Below are 27989 nucleotides of genomic sequence, written 5' to 3' on the forward strand. Positions count from 1 at the left end.
TATCACACTAAGGAAAAGGCAATGTTTATGCCTAGAATTATGATATAGAACACTTTGTAAATGTCATGCTACAAATAGTACACTTACACATCCATGAGTAATTAGGCCTGGATGTTAAAAACAAAACAAAACAATGACCACAGATGTGGCTAATTTACACAAAGATAGTCCAAACATACCATTAACAGCAACAAAGGGTCACACCTTGCCTTGTGAACTAGACTGGACACTAATACAATGGGGCTTTTTTGGGAGGAAAATAAATAAATAAATGAACAAATAATAATCCACTAGCCTAGCTTTGCCAAAACTGTAATTATAGGAGATGCTGAACAACATCAGACTGGTCCATCTGTTTCCATCCAAACCGGTCCGATAGTCAATATGGTGTTAGGATGTAATTAACCAGAATGTTGTTATATGTCTGATGGAGCTGGCTGAGGTGGTTTAGGTGAGTGCAGTATTATTAGCAATTGCTCACCCCCTTATGATGAGTGCGTATGCGAACGCACTGGCCAAGGCATGAGGTGACAGCTGTTGATAAGTGTGTTATCTACCTTTGAAACATCTCCAGCGTGGAAGGAGGGTTATTCAGATGCAGGAACTGAAAACGCATAGACAGGCAAGGGCTCTGGGACAAAAAGACAGAAAGTGTGATAAAATGGGGAACAGTGGCTCAAAACAGTAATAGAATGAAGGCCAGATAAAGTGTGGGATACAGAGGCAGTGAGATGGCAAGTAGATGAAGGACAAAAGGAAAAAGGGTTGTCAGATTTGAGAGAAGAGAAAGCAAAGGTACAAGAGAGTGACTAAAATGGAGGGGATAGAGGGTTCTGTGGAAAGTCACAGAAGCTAGAAGCAAATGGCGTTGGCTAAGGAGGACGGACTTCAAAGGCGGAGAAGAGCAGCCAAAGAAGCGAGCAAGGCAAGTTAGTTGCGTAGGCCTGAATGATGGCGGAGATATGGCAGCTGCCAGCTTCAGGGGGAGGCTCGCCAAAAGACAGCCCAATCTACCTCAAAAGGCCTCATGGAAGAAAAAAAACATTAGAATTCTGGGTTTAATAAGTATGTCGTAAGACAGATCCATAAAGTTTTATGCAAGCACCTCTTTTTATGCTCCCGGGCAGCGTTTTTTTTTTCCTTCATTAATTCAAACTCCCAACAACAGTGGTCAGTATTCAAAATGAATTTTATTGAATAGATTGAACTTCTAAATATCTCAATCAACATCATTATTTATCATCGATATTTGATATTATTTCAATATGCTAAAATTAAATTACAAACTGATGAGACACAGGCAGTAGCTTGTAATTTAGTTTATCTTATGAATGTACAATGTTCTGCATATAGTATAGCTGCAAATCCAAGGTCCCATTTTTTATCTCTCCACTTGCAGGTATACTTAATGAACTTCTACAGTCGACCGTTACCCCCCTCATCAAAGATGATTTAAAGCCAGTAATCAAATCCACTGTTGTGAAATATGGGGTTTTCACCTCAGTAATGTCATATTAGGAAACATGGACGTAGTTTTGATTTCATAAGTGGGGGGGACACAACCTGGGGTGGCGAACTGTTGAGCGGGGGGAGGGGAGGGGGTGCTGCATGATCCTAGTGCTAGATTTGTCGCTATTTGGATATTGGTTTTTTAACCGTTAAAAAGTGGGGGGGACATGACTTCGTCACTACTTAAATATTTGGTTTTAACTGTAAAAACTGGGGGGGACCAAAACCGGCTTTTTCAAAAAAGTTCTCATCATTTATTATATTCACATTTATTATATCACATTTCAGAGACATGGAGGAAATTCAGATAACCTTTTATCAAAACATTCACAAGTGTTTATTTTAGAAACATGCTGATTTTTATGCATATATACAGTATATAAAACATACAGGGTGGTGAGTCTGATCACGGCACATGCAGGAGTTTCTTCTACATCAATGTGAGGCAGGACAGGCAGCTTTAACACTGCCAGATGACAAGTTACATTCATACTGTGTAGCAAACATAATTGCGGCCTGCAATATATATCCACCTTTCCCTCAGGCAAAGAAGAAATTAATGAACAGCATATCTCCCTGCTTTCGTTTATAGGATGGGAGGAAAACATTTATGAATCGTCTTACCCTCATACGTCGGAGACACATAAATCTGGCAGTGAGTGCATGCAGCAAAATTAATTGTTCTTTGTCAAGACTGATGGCTTTGATGAAGACTCACAGAAGGAGGCTCATTTCACTGCCATATCAACAACAACCTCTGGTGAATACAAAAAGCCTTCTCATATGGCAGAGACTTAAAATGCATTATATATGCTCTCATAGATTTAATTGAAACTGAAAATGTTATGTTCCACTCTAGTGCCCCTTTAATAAGCAGGCAATCACCGACCAATGTTGGGCCACTATTACAGGAGCTCACCCCCACCCTTTACGCCTCGCCTGACTTTACTCGGCCAGGCTGATAAGAGCGCGGGCAGAGGCTCCCATCTCGACCTGAGCTCATAGGGGAGGAAGAGAGGCTGTAGTCCAGCACTATTTATAGGTCCTTTACCCTTATCTGGCAGAACAATTCATCAGTATACTGCAAATGTGTTCACTGTACTGCCAGGCATTATGTGCAATAGTCTGGTTTTTTATTGGTTTCAGGAAGAAACAAAAAAGGTGAAAAAAACAAGAAGTCTAATCATTATGAAATGAGACTGTATGCCTTTGCTGCAGTGGGGAGTAGAGGACAGCATCAATAATTGTCAGATATTTATAAGTGCTGCAACACTAAGCCAGTGCTATGAGCAGTGATGTAAAATGCATGAACGCTCTGGCACCACTGGAATGTGAATGGCTATGAGCTGGAGAAGATGCAAGCAGACTGAGAACGGGGAAGTGGAGTTATCAATGTCATTTAGCCAACTTCCCTAAATACCTGGGCCGCTCTAATGATAAATCCAATTCTATGGTAAAAGAGAATTCACTACCTCAGTGAGGTAATGAAAAAAGCAATTAGGTTCACATTCCACCCCCTCTAAGTGTGGAATATGTTAATTAATGATTTCTTAATTCAGAATGTATCTGCCCCAAGCTTAGTTTGACCTTATGATTCATAGTAAAGTCCATTTTAATTATGATAATTAATGTGGCATTCTGCAGATACGCATTATTCGTTGCGCATTATTGATCGTTTCGTGCCTGCTTTCTTTGTAACACTTCCCATTATCATTTATTATCAGAGTTTAATGTTGAGCTCTAGTGCCTGCAGAGGCAAACATGAGGTGCATTGTCCTTCTGAAATTCTTTTAGCCTCTCAGCTCTTCAGACCTCATCTCATGCATCCCATGCACGTCCTTTTATTTACTAATTCAAAGCATCAGAAAGATGCAAAAATAAAGATGCAGTTGCCTGGAAAAATGCTGTGATCAGCACAGTTGAAACATGTCACACTGTACATTAAACAAGTAAACGGCTCCATTTATCGGAATCATACAAATTTCATCATGCATCCCTCAGGGTTTAATTTTTGTGTGACCCATGAGCCAACCAAGGCGGTTTTAATCAGATATCAAGGCATGGCACCATATCTGCAGTGATCTTGACTGACTGAGCCAAGCCATTTGCCATGATTTATAATTAAGTTAAATGCATGACTTCTAATAGATATTGTTAATAGGTGTGAATATCACCATGCAAAATCTATTTTATGATTCATTTGGTGATTAATAAACCCCTAACGCATGAGGGTTGCGGGAGTCGTAATGAGTGTCTTGCTTTGGGAAAATAATACAATGTCACTGTCCAGGACGTTACATAAACGTTACATAAAAATTAATAGTTTCATAGTTTCTCTAGGTATCTGAGAGAAAAAAATGAAACACTTGAACTCACAGAGTGAGAACAAATTGGCCAGAACTCGGCAGATGAAGAATGTACTTTAGGCTGTGTCATCAAAAGAATCAATGCCCATCCTTAATAACATTACCTCTTCTTACATGTTAGAGTTCCTTCAAAAGCTTTTTCTCCTTAAGTGCCTGCCGCATTTGCCCAATGCTCTTACATGCTCCACACAGAAAATATAAAGGCCATGAAGAGTTGAACAATGTGCGAGTTGTCAATATTAACCTACCCATGACGTCTCTGTGTTAACAATATGTCAGAGCAATGACAGCTATAGGTGCAAATGTTTACTTCCCCACTCAGAGTTTCAGTCTCCGTCGTGTGCTGGAGGAAAGCCCTGTCCAGGTTTCCTTGCACTGGACAAACATCCTGAGTAAAGTCCTACAAATGCAGGCGTTTATTGGAAGTGCCACCCGCGGCAAATGTCAACCGACCCTACGGCGCATCAAACAAAATGTGAAAGGAGCTTAGCTGGATTCCCGGGCTGCCTGTGCTTATATTTGTTATTTGCTCAGATCCGTTGTCGCAGGCCAGTCAATACTCAACCCGCTGTGATCCTTAAAGATTTTCCCTCTGTTCTTATACATGACATCGCTGTATAATAAGCACCTTGTCACTTCGACATGTGACTTCCAGCAGAGGACTGTCTGAGCCGCTCTAATTTTGCCACAGCACTGTGGAGCATTTAGAGCTCACTGAAGGGAAATGATTTCAGCAAATGGCACAGACCGCTTTTGAAGGCACACTGCATCCCAAGCAAACATTTGGAAATCAAACGTTTGTTAAGCTCTTGCCGTGCATATCTGTGGCTGATCCACAAATGTTAGTGAGGTCTTTCTAGTAATATGTCTCAAGAGCACCCCCTGGTGAAAATGAATGCATCTGTGACAGTTCCAGTCAGTCAAATAATTGTTCTCTATATTCTTTATCTTCTCACACAGATGTTTTGTAATTATGTTAGTTATCAGTTTCATTTAACTAAATTCTGCTCTGCAAAACAGAATATATATTATATAAAGCATCTTTCAAATTTAGGAGTCAAACATCTTAGAAATACACATTTCCTCACACAAATTTCCTGGCACAGTTCTTCAACTCTTATATAATTGATTAGCATTTAATGCATTTTGTACCTCTGAATGTACAGCTACTTATTATAACAGGAAAATTGTACCCCTTCTATGTAAGGGTAAGGACACAGTGAGACTACTGTGCAAAATCCAAGTGTTGTGAGTCCCTGCCGCATGTGACAGAGAGCTAAAATTAACTGCTAAGCGCAAACTACTAATACTGTAGCCACGTGAGCATGCTAGCAGTGCATGCGGTGTGTGAGACAGTTCCTCCCTTAAAGTTCCGACATGGCCCCATAGGAATACACATGAAATGAGCTTGCTTCACAAAGTTGTGATATTTATTTTCAGTCAAATGTTGCCAAGTTGTAATAACTTCCAGAATTAACATTTAAAATGTAGAACTGTTTATGTGTTTGGTCTATAGCCTATTTCAAGTTTTACTTTTATGTTTACCATATAATAATAATAAGCAACATAATTAAATCAGAAATAGGATAACTTTTCATTTTCAATAAGTGTTCAGTCTCATCTTTTACTCTTAGTAACTTATAATTTCATTAAATTTAAGCATTAGAGAGGCAGATGTACAAATACACCATTTGGAGTCTTGCCCAATGACACTTGTTGGTTCAGCGTAGAGCACTTGGGCAGATAGGGTTTGAACACCAGTCCTCCGCGAGAGAGGCAACCTTGTCACTCACTACACTATACAAATACGCATTTAAACATATGTATTTTCTCTCTACATCATGCCTTTCAATATCAAACATTATGTAATGGGCATTCTCAGACTTCCCAGTAAAAATTTTAAGAGCTGTTGAATTACCTATCCTCAATGAGAGTTTGCATGAAAGCAGTCCGTACATCAGGGGCAATGCATTCCAATCATCTCAGTCTGCTTGATAAATGCCACCACATGAGAATAAGCTGAATAACTTTAAGTGAATCAAATTTACACTCTCCAATAAACATACTGCACCACAAACATAACTAAAAATGTTTTCTTGCACAAGCATACAACATAATTTTGCCATGTGATGCAAACTATCGCAAATACCCCTAAATTTATTCCCATTACATGAAGGAGAAGCAAGGCTGTTACGGTGGTCTATAAAAGGCAGAAGGACCTATAATTATAATAATGATGGAAACCAGTCAAAATTATTACTAATATATTCTTATCAGGGTACTACACACAGACTGCCTGTGCACACTCTAAAACCTGCACAAAGCAGTCTGGCTGCACTAACAGGATTGTACTGACATATTGTCAATTTGGGAAGGCAACAGTTATGAAAAAAAAAATGTCAAAAGCACCAGCTAATGATTGCTAGCAGGATATGGGCAATGCCCAGAGAGCAGACAGCACCCCTGTTCAACCAGCAGCTTGGTCCCACCGGGCACCCGTTCCGCTGTCTGCATTCTTGCTTCCCTGTGACAGTTTATACCTCGGGGTTGGAAAGAGTGGCGTATGTCATGACTGGAGCTGGGCCAGCCAGCTGGAGGTGTGATAGGGGAGGTGTGGGAGGTGACAGCACCTGCACTCTGATGCACACTCTGCCGGTGAAGGTGTGAGAGGAGACTGCTAGTGTGCCTATGTCCCTCATGTAAGTGATTACCGAGTCAGAGAAAGCTATATGTGTTGCCTTCTGAATGAGCACTGACAGAATAAGACCATCCAGGGCTGCGTCTTGTTGGAATAATGCTGAAAATGAAGGGAAAAAAGGAAGATAATGTTGCTGGTAACAAAGGAAGAGGAGACGTGTGGGAGGTTCTGTTAAAAAAATGCCATACTCTCCAACACTTTAGTGTCTGTCCCCAGTTACTAGTGAGTGCCCAGCTAATTCAGCCCAACCGCTCCAGTTGAGTGTGCTAAAATGTGCAGAGGACCAGATCTCTCCCATAGGAGAACATTAAGATGGCATAAAATGTGCATCTAGTAGGACTGGGGTATTGAGGCTGGTGTGCAAAAACCACCAGTCACTGAATAAGCTGCTCACATTTCATTAATAAAATACAGCCCGTAGTCTCAAAGCTTTTTGCTATAAACAGCAGTTTTGGTGCATGGGGTATAATGAGATTGAGAACAAATGCATTCTCCTTGCAGAATTTTCTAAAATTCTTCTACCCCTGTAAAGTTATTCCAGAGTCCATGCACAGATGTGTTTCTTCAGACGTGGCCTCATAATTACCCAGCCCACCAGCTCCCTAGCTCACTATGAGTGGGATTCTGAGCTCCTGGGTGGAAATCCACATTATTCGCTCATCAAAGTAATCTTCCAAATGTCTTTGAGAAAGTGCAGTACTGTTCTACATATGGTCGAGGTCATGAAAGAAGGCAGCACTTAAGGAAAGTAGGTAAAATTAAGTTACGCAACATATATCCTACCAGAATTATGGACTATCACAACTAATTGCCACAAATGTGCCAGTGCGTTTTTTATCTTAGTTAATGCCATTATCATATTCTCATGAAGAGATTAAATTCAATGTGAACCTATTAGTAGCTCAATCTCCTGACCCAGTTCTTATTTGATCTTTGCTGGTGAATGAGATCATCTCCATTAGTGCCTATTATTTTTATCTAGGGCAAAAGAATTGATTGAACACATTTCTAATAGCATGTGGTCAGTGGCACTCACCATATGCAATTAGTATTGATTCACTTGGGTGGATGGGACAATGAAGACTAAGATTTATTCCAAATGACCAGCCATATTCCATTATTACCACAAAGTACAGAAAGGAATGTAATGCTTCTTGCTTTGAAAGCATATTTCATTCATACTTTTTAAATCGTACATTAATATTTCATGCATGATGAAGACAAAATGCTATTTATGTGTAGAGCCTTCAGGATTTGAATAAAGCTTTAACATCCAATAAGAATTATTAATTTGTTTCTTTATTTTTTATATTGAAGGGACTACAACAACATTGAAACCCCCATCCAACACATATGATCCTGATCTCAAAGGCCCTCCTATGGTAGCCTTGGTGATGTGTTCAGCAGTCCCTTGAGGGTTTGTCATGAAACATGGCTGACAACAGAGGCTTCTGAGTCTGTGTTTGAGATCTGGCTAATTGACATTTACTCCAGGTTTTGTTCCGGTTATTAACCAACTGGATACCACACTGTGGCCTTAAAGCCTTTTGGGACTAAATCTTTATGAGCTTCTGTATTACTGCCAGCATTGTTGTCCTGCTGAAAACTTGGCAACTAATTTTGCCAAATGATATAAAAGAAAATCCATAAATACAAGATTATTCAGCTATGTATTTAAATGATTCCTCAAGAGAAGCAGTGTATTACAGATTATCACATGCCATAACATGCATAAACAGAAATTACATAGATATTCTCAGAGCCTCTCTTCAAAGTAGGCTTCTCTGTCTGAACTGGTAAAACACCACAAGACAACCAAAAGGCTAATACAGGTAACAGCCAAAAGCAACCAAACGACTAACACAGCTAACAATGAGTTCAATCTTTGGGGGGATTATGGGTCCTTTCCAGAAGGACTCAATCAAGTGCTCTGTTAGTCTGATACAGACCCGGGTAGGTAGAATGATATTTGCAAAACAAGACAAGACCTATAGACATATTCATACATACAAGGGACAGACCTGCTTTCCCATTCTTTTCACTTGAAGATGCAGTTAAGATGAGTTTCATGTTAGTTGCTGTTAGAAAGGTTGTCGAGCGAGACACCTAGTGGCACTCATGTCTCGAAGCAGGCTTTGGAAGCATGCCTTTTGCTAGTGTTGTATTATATAGTGTTACACTGTCTACTACTACAGATCCGCTTCTGGAGCGTCACCATCATGATAGTTTAGCTCCAACACATCCGGTTGTATCGGTACTCTGTGCTATAGCTGGAGGTCACCTGGTGCAGGAATCAGGAGAGTTCCCCACATTGCACATTTGTGTTAGTACACTAACAAAGGGACATTTGTTATGTTTTTGTCACCAATGCGAGTGGAGCTGGACTGTAGAAATATTTTCTTGGGGAATATTTTAAACCATCACCTCGCCTGCTCCTGTTGTCATAGCAATGCTATGTGCATCAGTTTGGATACACAAACAAGTGGATAATTAGCACTATTAAACACGCATGCTCAGCCACGTGGTATTAGCCCTCTCCATCCCACAGTGGGATCCATCTTACCGTGAGGGAGACATAAACACCTGGTCAGAACTGATTACTAATCATTTTGATTTGTAAAATGAAAAATACTTTTAAAGGAATGCAATACTTGAGAGAATTCATATGACATATGACAAATGAAAATACATATGATCTTCACCCACTTAGATGATAGATTATGGTGGATTCTGTAATGACGTCTTCTATCCACAAGAGTGCAGGGCACCTTCAAATATAAAAGCCTACTGAGTCATTAAACTCCATATTAGTCTACTGGACATATCTCTCTGTTTACGGATTCACAGTTAGAACCATCAGGTAAACATACCAAATCAGAAACCTTGCTGTAAACATTTCACAACAAGCTGTCTTCCCATTGTGTTTATGAACCAGGCAATAAGACCCAATTAACTGTATGGGAATATGGTACCCTTGTCTTTTCGTGATGATCAGAGTTTGCTGCTTGCAGCTTTTATCTGCATAAAAATTGCAAATTGGTTATTAAGCAATGAACATAAGGCATCTCTACACTATTAAACAAAGGAGACCCTCATCTGAAAACCGCTTCCAAAGTTATAGAAGCATTGTAGGAGTCCTTTAAAAAAAATCACTATAATCTAGAATAGAAGCCTGCAGCCTCAGTATGAGAGAAAGTATCTTAATGAACGATGAACAATAATTATGAAAACAACAATGAATCCACTTCTTACATTAATATGCATTCGTAATACATTTTGGAAGGCTTCCATGCTAATTCTCTTTCTAATTTCTTCAAAGCATTTTAACTATTGCATTGCAAAAAAAAAAAAAAAAACAGCCCAGCTTTTTAAGTGTGTGAAATGACTGTTACATTTATGCCACTGTGGTTTCTCTGTTTCTCTCCTGATAATACTTACTAGTTGCCAAGACAACATATCCTACCACATTTCAGTGGGAGCGTTTCCACAAGAGAACTGTGGCTCTTAGAGGCTAACCTGTGTAAGGATTATGTATAGTTATGCTTTACTCATAATTCCCCATAAAGATCTATGTTCATTATGTGGTCTGTGGATGTGCAAGAGCTGTGCATGATTACACGGTGGTGCATGGCAGGCCCAGGAGACAGTTGCCATGCGTTCACCATGACTGTCCTTTTCATTAGCACAACATACCCCCTGATCTGCTCCGTGTCATATCTGCACAACTGCAGGGAACTATTATACTGCATTTGTTGGCAATAGTAACCAAGGCTACTCCTTTGGTATGCCCATCTAATTAATAACAAGGACCATAGGATGACTCCCCAATAAAACCGTGCTGCTGATATTTGGCAGCTGATGTTAAGGTTATGGCATTGTTTGGTACAAATCTTACAGGAACGGTGGTGTGTCTCACCACTCAAACTGTTTGAAAGTCAAACAGGGCGAACCACTATGAAATAGCAAAGGTAAATAAGGTAAATGTGTACTTTAATGCATGCTTTGACTTTCATTAATCATCGTTTAGTAGACACACAGATGGACAGAGGGAAAAGGCAATGGACAGTTCAAGTTCAGAATAGTCCTCCCTATGACATTCCAACCATCTGGCTTTTTAGTTGCATCAAGCTAACACAATTAATAATTAGTTAAATCAACTGGGTGATACAAAATCGTGGCAATACTTTTACTAGTAGCACTAAATACTACTAAATATAAATTTCATGGATTGCAACAGTGTAACGTTACCATTAATTACAAGTTAATATTTATCTGTCATTATAAAATGGAAAACGTCACTTTGTAAGTACATTACCAAATTGTTGCTATACTGTTTTACACAGCTGAACACTGTGGATTGCACTCTAGCCTACGGTTGTATGTTGGGTTTAGAGATCTTACAAGGCATTACACCAATAATACACCATTTCAAATTCCAAATTACCAAATTGTTGCTATACTGTTTTATACCCTGTAATAAAAAACCCTGAATACTAGCGCATATCTGTTGACCTTCACCGAGTCCACACACAAGAGTATTATCCATATAGACCTGGACTTACGTTGGACTGTGTTTCCAGTCATCCTGACATGTTCAACCAAGCCATTACCTCATGAAGCACTGACAAATTATTGTTCACCAATGTGTAGGCTTGTATGAGGGTTTACCACATTAGCATACTCACGCTGCTAAGCTTTATGACCTTGCCTTCACAATATTTCTTGAAGTTGTTCACTATAATAAAGGTAGACCTGAGGCATTCATGAAGGGCTTCAGTTAAAAGGCCTCTATTCAGTAGCAGTCAGACATAAAAGAAGAAAATCTCATTTCTACTAAGGAAAATGGTGTGATCAAGTTGCCGTGTTATGAACACTCAAATATAAAAAGTCAGGTCACTTAGAATTCAGTGATTTCCACTAATCCACATTGCATGGGCTAAATGTTACTGTTGGGGTTCATCACCAAAAACACCAAAAAAGAATGCCAGAGAGTGATCCATAACACCAGAGACTGATCCAGAACCCCAGAGAGTGATCCATAAAGCCAATGTTATGCACTGATCTTTAAATTACTAAAAAGTTGAAAAATCTATTTCTTGATCAAAACCAGAAAATATAAACATCTGAATCTAATACAGTCATACATATCTGGTTTTCGTTTGTAATTAAAACAATTTAATACCATTTTAATGCTTGCAAATAATGTGAGTTGTCAAAAGCACTTGTTCTTAAAACATAATCTAAAAAACAACAGAAAACCATCTACTATCCCACCATGATATATGATAAATGAGAGCATCAACACATTAAAAAGGTGACTTGAACACAGTCTACGTCTTAGTACTGCAATCTTTCGTAAACGAAGCACAGATGTTAGTTTTAAAAGAATCATTCTCCATCTGTCCTTTAATTTGGTCAGTTTGGTTCAACATAATGACAATGTTGTAGAAGCTAGAAGTTAAATGATTTCATTGAGTCAGAAGAGAAACAACCCTCCATCACAGAACGACAGTCAAAGCTGGTTGCCTCAAAAAGGAAAGGCACCGGGGTCTATTTTTCTCTCATGGAGAAGCCCTGTTCCAAAACATTTAGTGCCTACATTTCCTGGAACAGACGCATCCCCCACAGTACAGTCAATATTTAGAGGGCCGGATAAGACTTGACTTGGGGGGGCTCTGGACCAACGTGTACAGAATGTTTCTTCTCATTTTATCCCCTCACGTGCAGTATGTGGGTGAGTCTTTTTATTCTATGTCACAGGGGGTCTTCGTAGAGCCCCACACATCTAGTAGTGACCTTGTAGAATAGGCCCGCCATACATGCCCACCGGTAGCAATAAATGTCACAGGCAGGGCAATTGCAATGCCTCTGCATTTAAAGTAATTATAGTAAGAGTAAACACTTGTCTTATGGTGCAACCTAAAATTAAAGCATTGCAGGCAGTCAAAGATGCGTGGGCTAGTAAAAGGGAGAGATTGTGACAGGGGGGTGCATGGGTTCCTAACCAACACTGCTGTTTAGAGCGTCACGAGAGCAGCTGGGAAAATATAGTTTGAGTAGCAGACCGGGGGTCTTCAGACATTCAATGCATCTGTTTCCTGTAGTCAGGAAGCTACACTGAGTACCACTGAGTAACTGGATAAATAGTTAATATGGATTAATTTATTTCACACAGCAGCTGTAGTATTTTCACTATTGATCTGTTTTAAAGAGTTTAACAAAGGACATTTAATTACCCTAACACAAAATACCTATTTTTTTAACTTATAAATATATTTATCTCATAAAAGTGCTAAGAGCATAACAGCAAGTGAATAATGGCAGGGTCACTGTTATATTCTGCACAGGTTGTATTTAAAACATACAGGTTGTATACCTGCACAGGTTGTATTTAAAATTTATGCTATAGCTGTTTTAACCAATCAGGTGACAGTTCTAGGAGAATCCATGCTCATAGAGCGAATTGTCTGCCCCATCACCAAAATTAAAAGAACATTTTATCTTGCTTTTAGTTCCATACTTTTAACAACCTAAGTATGACATTAAATATGCATTTATAATTATCTATAAGTAAAAATAGCTCATCTAGTATACGTCAAGAAAAAAAATGTATTACATTGTACAACGTCCATGCTTATGTATGTGCATTTAAATTCCCTCATTTAAAAAGCACTATCATTAAACTTTCATACATATAACTGTTACAAACATGTACTGTTAAAAAGGGTCTTGTAAGATGTTATTCTCCTTTTAAGCCGAGTGTAGAGGGAGCCTGTCTTGTCTGATCTGATAACCCAGCAGGTCTTACTCAGTCAGCGTCACTTTGCTTCCCGTCTCTGAATTAAAACATCCACCGGCCCTCTGTGCCTCTGTGCCCCTGTCTGCAGCTGAACACTGTGGATTGCACTCTAGCCTACGGTTGTATGTTGGGTTTAGAGATCTTACAAGGCATTACACCAATAATACACCATTTCAAATTCCTTTGAGTTAGTTCTGTCAACTTCCGGCATTTCACATCACATACAAAACTGCATTTAATGTCTGTGTATGTAAAGCCCGGGCAACTTCCCACACACAGATGAAAAGTGCTGCTGGCATGTGAGTCTGAGTCTGGTGCCAGCACTGCACTCCCCCAGCTCAGCACATGACATGCAGAGACCGCCAGAGACCTTCTTACGCCTTCACCTTCCACTCAGTCGCAGATGCTTATACACAGAGCGAACGCCAGGTAATTCAGCTGCCGGGGACACATATATATATATTTTCCTTGGCCATTATTCATCCTTCAGGCCAGAGAGATGCGGCGCTGGCGTGAAGCGGCTGTGACTTGCCCAGGCGGTACCTGGGAGGCCCAGGCAGCAGTTATCACGCCTCACCCGCCTCGTGAAGAATGACCTCCCTCTGTCATTCACGTACGCGGAGAAGGTGTGGGATGTGGCTAGCATGACAGCCCGTGGTCAAAGCACTGGTGACATGGGCGGCTTCTCAGGCAGCCATTCAGAAAGGGCTTGTCATAAGAAGCATGTATTATAGAGACAGGAAACAGCTCTGTTAACAGTCTGTCCTTCACTCTACAGCATACAGGGGAAAAAAAATCCATGTCTAAAATATTACTGCTCCCACACTGTATGTGCACATATTACATGCAAGCCATGGAGCCCTCTCTGTTGCTAGGCGATTAAACAAACGAAATGCTTGTATCAGGTCAGATAGCTGTCAGCCTGGCTTGTTTGCAGTTGAGACTTCAAATACGTTACAGCTGGAGATATTACTACACTTATGTTGAATTGAAAGCTGAAATGTTTGCAGAGCAAGAATTACTGTACTTCTATGTAAACTCTTCTTTCCTTGCCTTCTAACCATTCAACTAACACAGCACTGACTCGCAATACAGAATATAAAAGTTAAATGACAATGTATCATCTGAACGATAAGCACATATGGGGAAGTCCAAATAGAAGTATTCAGATGAGCTCTTTTCTTTTTCAACTTGGAGACAATGTAAGAGCTCTCTTATAACATGAAAGAAAGCCAGCATTCTAAAAAGCCTTCAAGTCTCACATTCTACAGCATGTAAGGTCATATTCTAAAGTCTGTAATGCTGTTGCCCAAAGAGGGAGAATACAGGGAGCTCCACTAAAAGAAAGCTTTTATGCTTTCCCTAGTCTGCATTTGTTTCCACTCAGCAGCCTCTGATATCTCTGCCGATAGCTGCCTGGTCGTTGTACCCTCGGGGAGCGCTGCACAGAGCCTCCTCCTCTACGTCCTCCTCCCTGCTCTCCTTCGCTCTCCCTCCCCTCCCCTCTCCCCACTCCCTTCTCGCCCTCGGCTTCCGCATCGCCGAACACGGCGTGCTGCGTGCGCTGGCGTCAGCGCAGCCCAGGGAACAACTCCATCCTTAATCAGCGAGAAGCACAGAGACGCGCAGCTAAGGTAAGGACTCCATATTCACTACCCAGTCACTACTGCTCCAGGGATAGCTGTGCTTCACTGGTTTAGCCTCCATTGGCTGTTTATCAAAGAACACTATCTGCAAATTAATTCATTAATTGATCTTCTCTCATTTGCATTGATATCCACTAATCTACTATTGCTAGGACAGAAAAGGCAGCTTAAGAGAATGAAAGATTATCTATTCCAGTGATTGTATGAATCCTATGAATGAATGACACCTGTAATTAATTAATAGCAATGGTAGTCAACTGTAATTATGAAAAATACTGCATTATGTTATTAAACAGTTAACAGTACATTTCAGAAAATGAGGTAATGATGGTTAGAAATAAAATCAATTAAGCTACTACTTGGAGATTTCAGCAATAAAATGTATTTGTCTAGATGCACAGTCCAAAAAAAGTTTTTGCTTGCATATATTCTAGGGATACACCATCAAATGCACATCTCCACAAACCATAAATAGCTCTGAGGCTTTGTGGGGCAGTAAATGTCAGAAAGGGGAAGTGACAGGGATGGAGGGAGACTTTGATGCACCCGCTCATGCCACACAGGGCTGTTTTTAGCCTGGCCTTTGTCTTTTTATTTCCTCATAAAGAATAACAGCTGCTACTCCCTTCATTTAGAGTTATTTGGTAAATTCACTCAAGTTACACAATGAAGGTGATGCAAAATTTTCTCAGTTGAGATTTTATTTTATATGCATGTTCTCAGTCATCCATGTTAAATTGCAAAACTATAAATTGATTATTAGAATCTACTGACTTTTTTAGCATTAGATTCCATGGCATATGTTTACTCATTTGAGGATTATGAATATTAGAACATATATTTTGGAACAGACCAGTCTTATTCATAACCTTCCTCTAAACCCTATGGGAAAGGGAATTCAGCCTGATTTAAATGTTGCAGGTTAATAACGGTGCTCAAGCTTGAACAGTGCCAAGGCAACTGGCTAGGCAGTGGTAATTCTGGCTAGGCAGGGGTGATTCTGGCTAGGCAGGGGTGATTCTGACTAGGCAGGGGTGATTCTGACTAGGCAGGGGTGATTCTGGCTAGGCAGGGGTGATTCTGGCTAGGCAGGGGTGATGCTGACTACGCCTGACCTGTTTTACAGTAACCCACCACTAGTGACTCTTCCCAAACAAAACTGCGATACAATACATCTCTTCTGCATGACTTAATGATGCAGTGACACAGCGGGGTAAGATGCAACAGTGCCAACTCTTCAAATACTCATGGTTTCCTGAAATGGAGAAACAGTGTTCAGAAAATGCTGTGATGAATATTTGGATTGCCCAATAAGGATTGCCAAAAGTTATTTTTATTTTTTAATCAATATAGCTCACATGAAATAAAGAATCGAGTTGCTTTGCCAGTCTTTTTTCATGTTACGTAGATCGGGTTGTAACGTGAAGAATCCTCACGTGAAATTACTTATTCTTCTTTTAAAGCTGACATTCAGAACTTTAACCTCTTAGCATGTTTCATCTCAAATCTAATGTGCTGTGTACGGAGTCAAAATAACAAAAATCTCAGGTTTACTTGCAAACACTGCTCTGTTCAAATCATATGCACTGTGACCGCTAGTCGTTACTAAATATAAGAGTCTCAAACTTTTAAAAGATGAACTTTCAGTGATTGACACTGAGGTGTGCAAGCAAATGCAAATTGTCACTGTAACAAGGAGATGCAGGACTTCCACCATGGTGCCTACATGCAGCAGAACTAAGTATGGTCACAGCATTTCGTTTAACATCATATGAGATTTAGAGCAGCAAGAGCCATCATGATACATAGGTGGACATCACACAGAAAGCAAAGCGCGAATATTAAACACAGCAACATGAATGCATGAATGCGCATTAGCTCTTCAGCACCTGACTAATGGAAAGGGAGAGCTAAGACAACATTCAACACTTTGGAAGTGTGTGTGTGTGTGTGTGTGTGTGTGTGTGTGTGTGTGTGTGTGTGTGTGTGTGTGTGTGTGTGTGTGTGTGAAAGAAAGAAAGAAAGGAAGGAAGAAAAGCAGAAAAATGACTTCCTTCCTGCCATCCAATCTGTCTGTCAGACTTCCAGTATGCCAGGTCATAATGAAGTCAGACAGGAACTTTGTACTTTGTCAGCCGGATTAATGCCACCGTGAACAGGCTAGGAACAAGAGAGGCAGATTTACAGCTTACAGCATCTACCACGTAAGTGATATGGCCAGTCAGAAACCTGGCCATGAAAGTAAGTGAAATGCAGGCCTGTAGCATACTGGGCAGGATACAGTACAGGAGATCCTTCACAATTAAACTTTATCAAAGGTAGCAGAGGCCATATACAAAAGCTAGCTGTTGAAGGAGTTATTAGAAGTAGATGAACAGTCTAGTCAGTGGATGTGGATGAGAAAAACTGGTCTGAGATATGCAGCATAAAGATGGAGTGACTGAGGTTTTCCTGTGTCCTAGATAACTAGAGGACTGAGATAGATATAGAATTTTAAATCCAGATTGAACCGGTGGCACTGAAAATGCATTGGGGCTAGAGTCAGCCTTAGTCAGCCTTGGGGAAGCCAGTACAGATCTACAGTGTTGGGGAGTGTTTGATGGCGTAGTTGGTAAAATACAAATGGAATTGGTCTTACTAAGTATGCATTAACAGTGCATGAGGGGCTGTGCAAGGCATTAGAGGGCTGCTAAGTGATATATATGTGGTTTAAAAATGAACTTGGAGTAGCATGGGTCTGTGTTGCCAGACCTCACAGTTAACCTTCCAGGGGGGCTATCTAACGATCTTAGAGGAGTTATATTTATTCTGAATGAAGTAAATGGGCTGGACCCTATGTGAAACCCTAAATACCGAATTAATGTACCCTGAGAAACTTGAACAATTCTCAGATAATGACACAGCCTCTGTCTGGAAGGGTTTCAGGCAGACCACTAATTTTAAACTGAAAGTTCCCCACTCAAATGATTCACGCCTGGCTAATGAGCTGGATGAGTGTTACTGCCGATTTAAAATACAAAAGAACAATCTTGATACACCCCCCTGCCCCCTCCCCATCTCTGCTTTCACGCATACTTCCCTTCGACAAGAAGCTGAGGTCTGTTCTGACGATAACTTCTCATCATAAGCTGTTTCCCCCACCCCAAATACAGCCAATCTCATCAGCAAGACCTGGGTCCCCCACTAATATAAACTAATTGCACAGCTGTTATCTATTACATAGCATTTTTTTGCACACCTGTGAGGTCTGCACTATTATTTTTATAAATATATTTTAGAATTTAGTTTATCTACTATATTTTATTCTCCATTTTGCTTATATTTTGATTGCCAAATACCAGATTCACCCAGTCAAATTCCTTGTACGTCAAAACATACTTGGCCAATAAACAAATTCTGATGGTTTGGCACAGACTATTTAACATTTTAGCCAATGTATAATTACCTCTATTTATTATGCTAGAGTAGAGTACTTATTCTGCAAGCTGACACCACAATGGTGTGAAGATATTCATTCCACTTTGTGTAAGCTACTTCAACTGCTAAATTACTGCATCAATTTCTGGTCTTCATTAATTTCCGGTCTAGGTTTAGTTGGTCAAGTAGACAAGTGGACAGAGAGGGTTCCCTGTTCAGAGCATTCAGCATCGAGTTAAAAACAGCCTGAATGAAAGAAGCAACTCAGATGGCAAGACAAATTAACTGTGGGCAGGAGAAGCTCAGCAGGAAGCCATCTTGCACAGGAACCCAGCAGAGGGGGCACACTATGGCAGGCTTTCACACTGACTGTGAGAATGTGATGTACTTAACATGTCACCGGTTAGCTGTGAGGGATCCCTTAAACTGATGAGCAAAGCCACAGGCATCATTTTTCTTGCTGCCTTCTTTTGATCATAAAACAAATGCAGTTAACTGAAGAATCCATGTGAAATCAGCAAAGTCATTGCATGTCTTTTCATTCTTTTCAGTCGGCGTGGGAGCATCTGTTTTGAACCAGCAATGGCAAGCTAGTTCAGTTTGCATTGGTTTCTTTTTGTCCCCCGTCTGCTTCTAGACATGTAAAGAAATGCACAAGGCTAGAGATCGCGCAGCTGCCTCAGTAAAGATAAGCCTCAGTGTAAAAGGTATATCTAAGACAATCCACAGGGAATGTGCATGTTGCAAGGCCAGAGACTAACCACCCCCAGGGGCAGAGCAATGTGTAGTAAATGCATCTATGAGAATTTAGGACTTATTCACTTACTGACATGTGGGATCTCTGTGAGAGGAAGATGGAAGGGGAATGTTTGTTAGATTTACATTTTATGAACCATCTCATGAGAATCACGTAAGGATGAAGTAGAAAGCATATTTTTCAGGAGCCCCCCCAGGACTTATTTTTGCTGCATGGTTGGATAGTAATGCACTGACTCCACCTTCTGACTACATACATTTGACAGTAGATTTTATAAATAGCATGGCACATATCCTTAGATCGAGGAAATAATGCCTCAGGTAATGAGAAAAAAGAAGCTTCGACTTTACATTAAATCTTGCTTTTAGTATATTTGTACAGACAAATCAACTTTAAATCATTCTATTATCAAAGAATTATGATCTATGAAATAGTTGCTTTCAAGAGTGACCATGAGAATCTCAATCATTAAATATCTAATAAAGAACATAAACTGCTTACTGCCTTATACAAAGGCAATGTAGTAGGTTTAATTGGTTTTACATGTCCAGGTTATACAATATGATGAAGAATAGGTGCTAAATGATTTTAGTAATGCTTTGCTGGTTTCCACCAATTTACCCAGTTAACGAACATTACGCTTCAGGTATCATTTTGTTTTGTTGTTTGATTCCTTGTTTGTCTGTTTGATCTTTAGAAAAGACCAGGCCAAAGGTAGAAGCTGTTATCAGTTAAACATTGCTGGCTTATGTCAACACAAACACTATTACTTGTTTAATCCTAAATATACAGCATTTAAAACTCAGTAAACGCCCTCCTCTAGTATCCATGGCAACCATGTTACTGGTCTTGCTGATATTTCTCTTCAATGCATAATAATCGTATTGATCTGCAGGTGAAATGTTGATCCAACAGAAAACAGAGATATCAGTTAGTGTGGGACAGTATTATCCATTAGGCAAAGTCTACAATTTATTTCTTGCAAAGTTCCCAATTTAAAGATAGATGTATAAACAAGAGCATAAACTATAGCATAGATGATATCTACCTCATAAGTTATATTTCTGGTTTTCATGTAGAGGAGGGGTCACGTCATGAGTCGCCCACGGGCTTGTAAAAATAGCTCACTATAGCGCCATGCAGCAAAGCGCTGCATCGTTTACATTTTTACACTCGCACCCCCCCCCCCCCCCCCAGTCAACAACTTTCGTTCGATTGATGCATATTTATCTGGTAGCCCTCCGCAATAATTGGTATCCAAGAAGTAGCTCCCAGTTTCAAAAAGGTTGGTGACCCCTGATGTAGAGGATGTGAGAGCGGCTGGTGTGTCAGTGGAGGACACTCAGGACAGGGCCAGATGGAGGAGTTTGATCCGCTGTGGCGACCCCTAAAAGGGAATTCCAGAAAGAAGAAGAAGATGTAGCCTAGATAAGAACTGATGAGATATAATGAGCAATGTTCTTTGACATACAGTAGTTCTTGAATGGTGGAGAGGGGATAGAAGATGTACACAGGCACAAAAAATATGGTTAGCCTATACAAAATTACCCCCAGGGAGAGTATGGCATCTAGCCTGCTCTTACCTGAGGGAATGGTGGGAACAGTGATTAGCAAAATGTGTTTAGCTCCACTGTTTCACAGAAGAAACCTTCATATCAAAAAACAGAAGACTACATAGAAAAAGGCACTTCAATTCCAAACAGCTCCAGGAGTCAGTAGTATTATATCTGTTTGTTTCTGTATTATTATTTCTGAACAATGCTAGCCATTATCACCAAAAGCACGTAACCAAAACATTGACCTGAGCAACGATACAGTTTGTTTATCAATTTATTTTGCTGGGACGGTCAAACCTCTCACACCATAACTTAAAGTCTACACAACTATTAGGCAGAAAACTGACTATATTTAAGAGGTTTGTTCCCCATTTAAGCCTTTAAATGATTTTTTCTCACCTTGAAACATCTTTATGTTAATGTATATTGTTAAAACATTTCAATATCAGTATCTTTCCACTAAATTAGATTGTTGTTGTTTTGTCTTTTTTTAAATAGATATGTTCACTACAAGTCTTTATTTCAGATCAGAACCATGAAAACCAGACTTGGATGTCTATCCAATAAATCTGACTCATGCAGTGACTTTTCTGAAATTTCACCTCCTGGACTGAAGAGATCCACAAAACATCCAAAGTAAGTTATAATGCTCCACTAAACAGACAATACAGATTTAGAAATCAAACCAAAACCAATTTACAGAACTGCATTTAACCTTATGTTTAATCTGTTCAGGTTATTCACAGAGAGTGAGAGTTTTAATTTGTTCAAATATGACGTCTAGTAACAGCTGGCCAATAGAAATCGTTGGAGCACCGTCCTCGCTTTTGGACATGGTTTTCATGTAAAAAGAATTAAAATAACATCTACTTAAACTGACCTTACTAGGTCATTAAAATATGCAAATATACACCATCTGACCCTGAAAACAATTACATGCTATCTAGTCGAGAAAAGGTCAACTCGGCTGGCTTACTAGTACCATGCTAGCAGATACAGCTCATTGGGGAATCAGCTCCTCTGGATAACTAGTAGCACGCTAATTAAAACACTCAAGAGCAAAAGTGATTTGTCGTATTAAATATGTGTTTGTAAGAGCTTGCTTCGGGTATACTGCTTACCCAAGGCTTGGGTCCTTGATGGTCTGTCTTTAAAGATGACATCGGTTGGGAAATTGCAAACCATGAACCCGCCTTTTGACACCCACTGTGCTTTTCTTCAAAATCCATTTGAGATTATTTTGTGGTAGTTTCCCCATTTATTGTACCAATAAACTAGCTAACGATGCTTGTGAAACCTATAATTGTGCTAATGTCCGTTAACTGAGTTCGCTAGCTAGCAAACGGGATGTGAAGCTAGCTAATTTAGCAGATTATGACTAACGATTGTTTGCGTATGGAGTACCATTTTGATACCGAATTTAATTAAAGCTAGATTACATGACAGCTGCAACTAATGATAATTGTAATATATTTATTAGTCTGTTGATTTTTATGCTAATTAAATAATTAGTTTTTGACAGAACACTTGGGATGGTTGCTGAAAGTATGTCACAAACAGCCCCCTCTGGAATATTTTTCAATGAGCTACCACTGTTGATGTAACCCTGAGATTAATTTTTTTCAGGTTATCCACATATGATGTGAGATCTCTCAGTTTTTCATCTGTTCAGATTATACACAGATGATGTTATATCTAACCCTGTGTTTTAATCTGTTCAGGTTATCCACAGATGAAGTAACTAAATGGGCAGATTCATTTGATGTTCTTCTGTCAAACAAGTGTAAGTTATGTTCATGTACTCAAAGCAGATCATTCATCGCCTTATCATTGCATTTGAATGCACTTATTTATTCCCTATATATTTACATAGTCCAAATAGAATGGACATGTTTACACTCAATGATTTTCATTTAGCACAGAAAAACGTCTTTTAATGGACATGGAAAGGTTCAGAAACTGGTTTATTTGATTTTCTCAGAGTTCTTCTCACTACTCTTATATAACAAGTGCAATCCTTATAATAATGTTGAGAATTTTTTTTTTTTTCACGCTGACTCATGAATTTGGCAATATCTCTGCTGTCGATCACAGACAAAATGACAGACAGGTTTATCTGGTTTGGCCTTCCTGCACAAATAGAACAAGTACTTATGAATTTAAATCAGACCACATTATCGTTACCAATAAGAGAAATCCTACCATATTATCTATAGTTGCCAGTTTCTAGAAGACAAAAGTAGAGGAAACAACATAAATCAACAGTGATGCATATATGTGATCTAGGAAAATCTAGTATGTATTCTTTTCAAACAGCTTAATCTGTACAATGTACAATCTGTGTACAATCTGTGCATTAAAACTCACAGTACTCAGTGGCGGAGCTAGACTTTTTTTCAAGGGGTGGCCAAGGGGTGACCAAAGCTTTATCCGAGGGGTCCATATACAAATTAGGGTGGCGTAGTGTAAGTTGTCGACCGGGAGGGTGGCGAGTGTAAAATGGACACAAATTAAGTATTATGTCGCAATCAACCGGTCGCCAGTGGTTAAAGTTACCATTTACAGTGGGGTGGCACTAGGGGTGGCACAGGCTCTGTTGGGGGGGGGGCAGCCCTAGTGCCCCCCTGGCCCCCCCTTTGGCTCCGCCACTGACTGTACTGTAAAGTATATTGTTATGTTGGAAACAGGGAACATGCTAGAGTTTTCTTCATGTAGTTGCTTTTACTACTGTTGGTAATTCTAGGATAGGTATGATTTTTTTTTTTGTATGATCTAGATCAGGGATTCCAGCCCGCGGAATAAACTTAAATTATTAAAGAAGAATAAACTCCATTTTATTTAAAATCTGCAGTTCCTATATTGTCTGTCAGGGGCATGTTTTAGTCAGTTCTATTGCTTTACCCATTTTTTTCTGTTGACCCTGGCACCCTCTTAAGTGAAATGTCTTTGTCAAAAAAGAGAAAAGTGGACACAGAGTGTTGGATTTTTTAAGAAAAATGGAAAGTTCATGTGTACAGAATTGCTTCCCAGATGTGTAAAATGTCATTGTGATCAGTGTTTATGCATAATGCACTTAAATAGATATTTAACTGAGTAAGTGTTGTTGAAATTGCACACTAAGTAAAAAGTAAAAGTAGAAGGTTGTTCATAATATATTTAGTAAAAGGACAATTCATTTCATATAACGATTTTTATAATTTACTTCTTTGCCCTAATACAAAGAAAAAGAATTGGACTTATTGTTAGTTCCATGTAATTTTGAATGAGTTTACTGAATGAGTTTACTGGTCTGGCCCCCTTGAGATCCGATTAAGTTGTATGTGGCCCCCAGAACAAAATGAGTTTGACACCCCTTAGATTGTCCACACAATAAAAGCCTATGTAGACACTGAAACACCAATCAGAACTATTTGTTTCTTTGGTAGAGAGTGATAGAGAGAGAGAGAGAATTTTTTTATCAGCTACACAGGAAAAGTGCTGCTAAACGTTTAAAAAGTGAAGCCAGTTTATGACCAACCCACCATCAAGGTCATCAATATCCAGACCTATATTTTTCTGAGGTGTGTAATAAAAGTTGTGAAACAATTGCCAAAATACAACTCTTCTTTGATGCTGCAAAGTTTACCTACTTTCTCATCTGATCACCAGCATTATTGCTTTACCATGGGTGGGGTGAATGATCTGGCTGTTACTACAAAGTTTGTAGTCAAAACAGTGGCTCTTCAATTGTCAACAAACCAAACAGGCAGCTGGATGCATTAAAGTGTGACAGATAACTAGACCTTTACTAGCAGATGCCTTAGTTCAATGTCATTCATCCTCAGACATCATATACTATATGTCTAAATCCCTAGTGAGCTATCATAATGCCAGCTTGTTCACTTCACTTTAGTGAATAAACTAGTTAACAAAATTAAATGGATGGAATTAAATTTAGCTAGCATAAATTCTATTGCAAGAGCAAATAGTAAGAGGTCTTTTGTGACAAGGGGACTTGGAGGGATGCCGAAACAAAGGCGTTGTGTTAAACAAAGACGTTTACTTAAATTGCGCAGTAGCACTAACAACAATTAATACATTAATACGCACACTTAAATATACTCAACAAAGACGAGCATGGATTACAACATAGACGCACATTAAATAGCTAAACATAACAAGACCCAAGTGCGATTCATTATGATAACGAGACGGGTGCGACAAATGAACACACTCACACATAACCACACCCGGAGGAAAACGGAAAGACAAATAAGGACATGTACAGATGCAGATTACACATACACACCCCCAAAGAGGTCCAGGGCTGTATTGTGACATCTATCACTTTTTCCGTTAAAAATTATATTAGCAGAGTCCAGTAAGTTTTGTATATAAAAACAAACAATGTTTACCTTTATTACTGGCAAAAAAAAATGAAAAGAATGCCTCAAAGATCAGCATTTTGAAGGTAAGAAATACAGGACAACATGAGGAGACTGAGAGAAAAGAGAGATGATGATGGGAGATGAGGAAGAGTATGTGATGCCCACTGTGCCAAGGGCAGAATTAGCATTATGAATCAAGCTGTTTGAAACACATTCCTATAATTCAAACCCAAAATAATGCAAACATGGAGGTAAAGAAGATCCAGATAACTTTTATAAATTATGCTTAATACACTTTTGCAGGAGAGACAAGTGATTAGTCACATAAAAAGGGATATTATAGACAGAGAGAAAGACCAGTGAGAGAAATGAGGGAAGAGAATGAAATGTTGAAGGCAGAAACAGGGTGGCCATGCCGCTGATGCCACATAGCAAGCTAAGGATTTGAAAAACCCTGCATGCAGCCATAGTAATGTACAGAGTAATGAATGTGTCTGTAGCAGTGCCCTAGATAATGGGGAATAGACAGTGACCCACCTGCAGGGATGCTGGCACTATACAAGCAACAAAAAGGATGGGGAGGAGCAAATAACAAAACTGCAGAAATTCAAGATGTAAAACATGAGCTCTTGTCACACGTTATGTAGACTATTGAGAAAGAGCTAGTTAAATAGTGTTTCTGTAGACCATTGTGTCCTAGTGAGAATTTATTATAAACACTGCACTCTAAACAGTAGCTTAACACAGGATTCTGGGGCTCCACTCCAAGAGACAGGGTGAAGCCCTTTTTAAAATGTGCGTTTTATTTTTCATCTTTTATCCCCCACTGTTACAAGACCCCCAAAATATTTTATGCCCAATGTCACATCAGTTAATCTAAATGTATCTAAGCATAAATGCACTGAATCAAATATCTTCACAGTTGAATCTAATGGAGTTCTTTAAGAGACCACAGATGTCTATAGATCTTACTATTTCTTTAAATATTTTTTTCATAGATGGCTTGGCAATGTTCAGAGCATTCCTCAAAACAGAGTACAGTGATGAAAACATTGAGTTCTGGCTAACTTGTGAAGACTACAAAAGGATCAAATCTCCTGTGAAGCTTGTGTCCAAAGCCAACAAGATCTACATGGAGTTCATTGATGTCCAAGCTCCCAGAGAGGTACGGTAAATCAACAAGAACCAAACTAACAAACCAGAACAACAGGTTCTTTATATGATTATTAATTTAAGTACATTTTTCTCCTTACCTTTTACAAAGGTTAACATAGACTTTAGGACCAGGCAAGAGACCAGACAGAAGCTACTGGAGCCGACCTCTTCCAGTCTTAATGAGGTTCAAGCCAAGGTGTACAGCCTCATGGAGAAAGACTCCTACCCACGATTTCTGCGATCAAAGATCTACCAGGAGCTACTGAACAGAACACAGATGCACTGTCAGAGGAAGTCTGTTTAAAAATGATTTTTCTGTCTTGTTTGGTCAAAATCTATGGAGATGTTAGAGCAGAACTTTCTGCTCTATACATATCAAATCAGTCCTTGAGTTTACTGTAAAAGTAACTAAATATGGATCGTAGAACTGTGAAGCTAGCTTGCACTCGAGAATAGCCTATTACTCTGTTGCCATATATTTAAACATTTGATGTGTAATCTTGTCTGTTTTCCTTTCCCCTAACATACCTGCCACAGTTTATGAAAGGCTTAGAATTTGTCTGATGAGTTTGATGTTAGAGAAGAATAAACAGCAAAACATTTGTCATGCATATGGTCCCAAGAAATGCAAATGAGAACCACCTCCCTGTGAGCAAGTGTATAATGGTACATTGTATATCTTTTTACATATACATTGAAATTCATGTCTATTTATCTAATGCAAATTTCTCATGTTCACCAACCAATTGTGTGTGTGTTGCTGTATGTATGCTCAGGCTTTAGCCCCTGCACTTACAATCTGATTAATATGCAGTTTACACTTTAATGTTGCCATAATTGTTGATTGACATGTAATTTGCAGAATCAAAGAAAGTGTGTTCTTAATAGACATGCTGTTTTTTTCTGTTGACCTAACCCATTAGCACAGAAAATCTACAAGGGTCCCAGTATTCTCAAATTTACCATTTTACAGCATTTTAACGTTTGTTGTAAGTTATTTTGGACTTGAAAACCACTGGCCAAATGTGGACGGTCTTCCTTACCACCAGACACAACATGTAAGTATATATAGGTCAGCTGATTCCAAACAGCAGAAAGTATAATTGCTGGTATTACCTCTTAATGTTATTCAACTAGTAATTCAATATCTGAGCTGATGTTTCTTTAGTTCTACAGGGTTGACTCAATGGTATCTTGAATTCTGGCCTATCCGTACTATTACCTAGGATGAATTCTGTGATCAGATGCAAAGCACTTTTGTAAGTCGCTCTGGATAAGAGCGTCTGCTAAATGCGGTAAATGTAAATGTAAATGCAGTTGAATTGTTATTGCTATCTCATTTTAAAATCTATGTTTATGAACATGTCTGCCAGAGTGAGTCAGACAAATATTTTCGAAGGATTAAGTCCAGTGCCCCAGTCTGGACACAGTTACATAACAGGGTTATGTAATAGGAAACCTAAAGACATGCATTACTTGTGACTAGACAATCACAGGCACTATTCTAGTACTACTGAAAAAATAATGTATTTAATTGGGAATCATAATTTCTATAATACAGTGCAAAAGTCCCATATTTACTTACTAATTAATACAAAAAAATAACTACTGACTATTGAGTCAATGTTTGAGACATTTATAAAATGTAAATATGCCATATTTGTCAATTGTGATTTTTTTCACCGCAATCGAAATTTGTCCTCCGCTTTTTACCCATCT

The 27989-nt window shown here is 39.2% G+C and overlaps 1 protein-coding gene across 3 annotated transcripts; it reads left to right on the forward strand.

Annotated features, from left to right (window-relative positions):
- Positions 1-14833: 14833 nt before the first annotated feature.
- Positions 14834-27980, forward strand: rgs8 (regulator of G protein signaling 8). Of its 3 annotated transcripts, none has more exons than XM_077014777.1 (5): positions 14834-15006; positions 21247-21384; positions 22470-22531; positions 26114-26280; positions 26380-27980. In XM_077014777.1, exons 2-5 carry the CDS (start codon positions 21284-21286, stop codon positions 26572-26574), a joined length of 525 nt encoding a protein of 174 aa, XP_076870892.1. In that variant the 5' UTR covers positions 14834-15006; positions 21247-21283; the 3' UTR covers positions 26575-27980. The 3 variants fall into 3 exon arrangements, with proteins under 3 accessions (XP_076870892.1, XP_076870890.1, XP_076870891.1); XM_077014775.1 differs by having other exon boundaries at positions 14883-15006; positions 21275-21384; positions 26380-27977; XM_077014776.1 differs by lacking the exon at positions 14834-15006 and adding an exon at positions 16179-16231 and having other exon boundaries at positions 21275-21384.
- The last annotated feature ends 9 nt before the right edge of the window (positions 27981-27989 follow it).

The sequence above is a fragment of the Brachyhypopomus gauderio genome, chromosome 8 (assembly GCF_052324685.1).
Source record: "Brachyhypopomus gauderio isolate BG-103 chromosome 8, BGAUD_0.2, whole genome shotgun sequence".
NCBI lineage: Eukaryota > Metazoa > Chordata > Actinopteri > Gymnotiformes > Hypopomidae > Brachyhypopomus > Brachyhypopomus gauderio.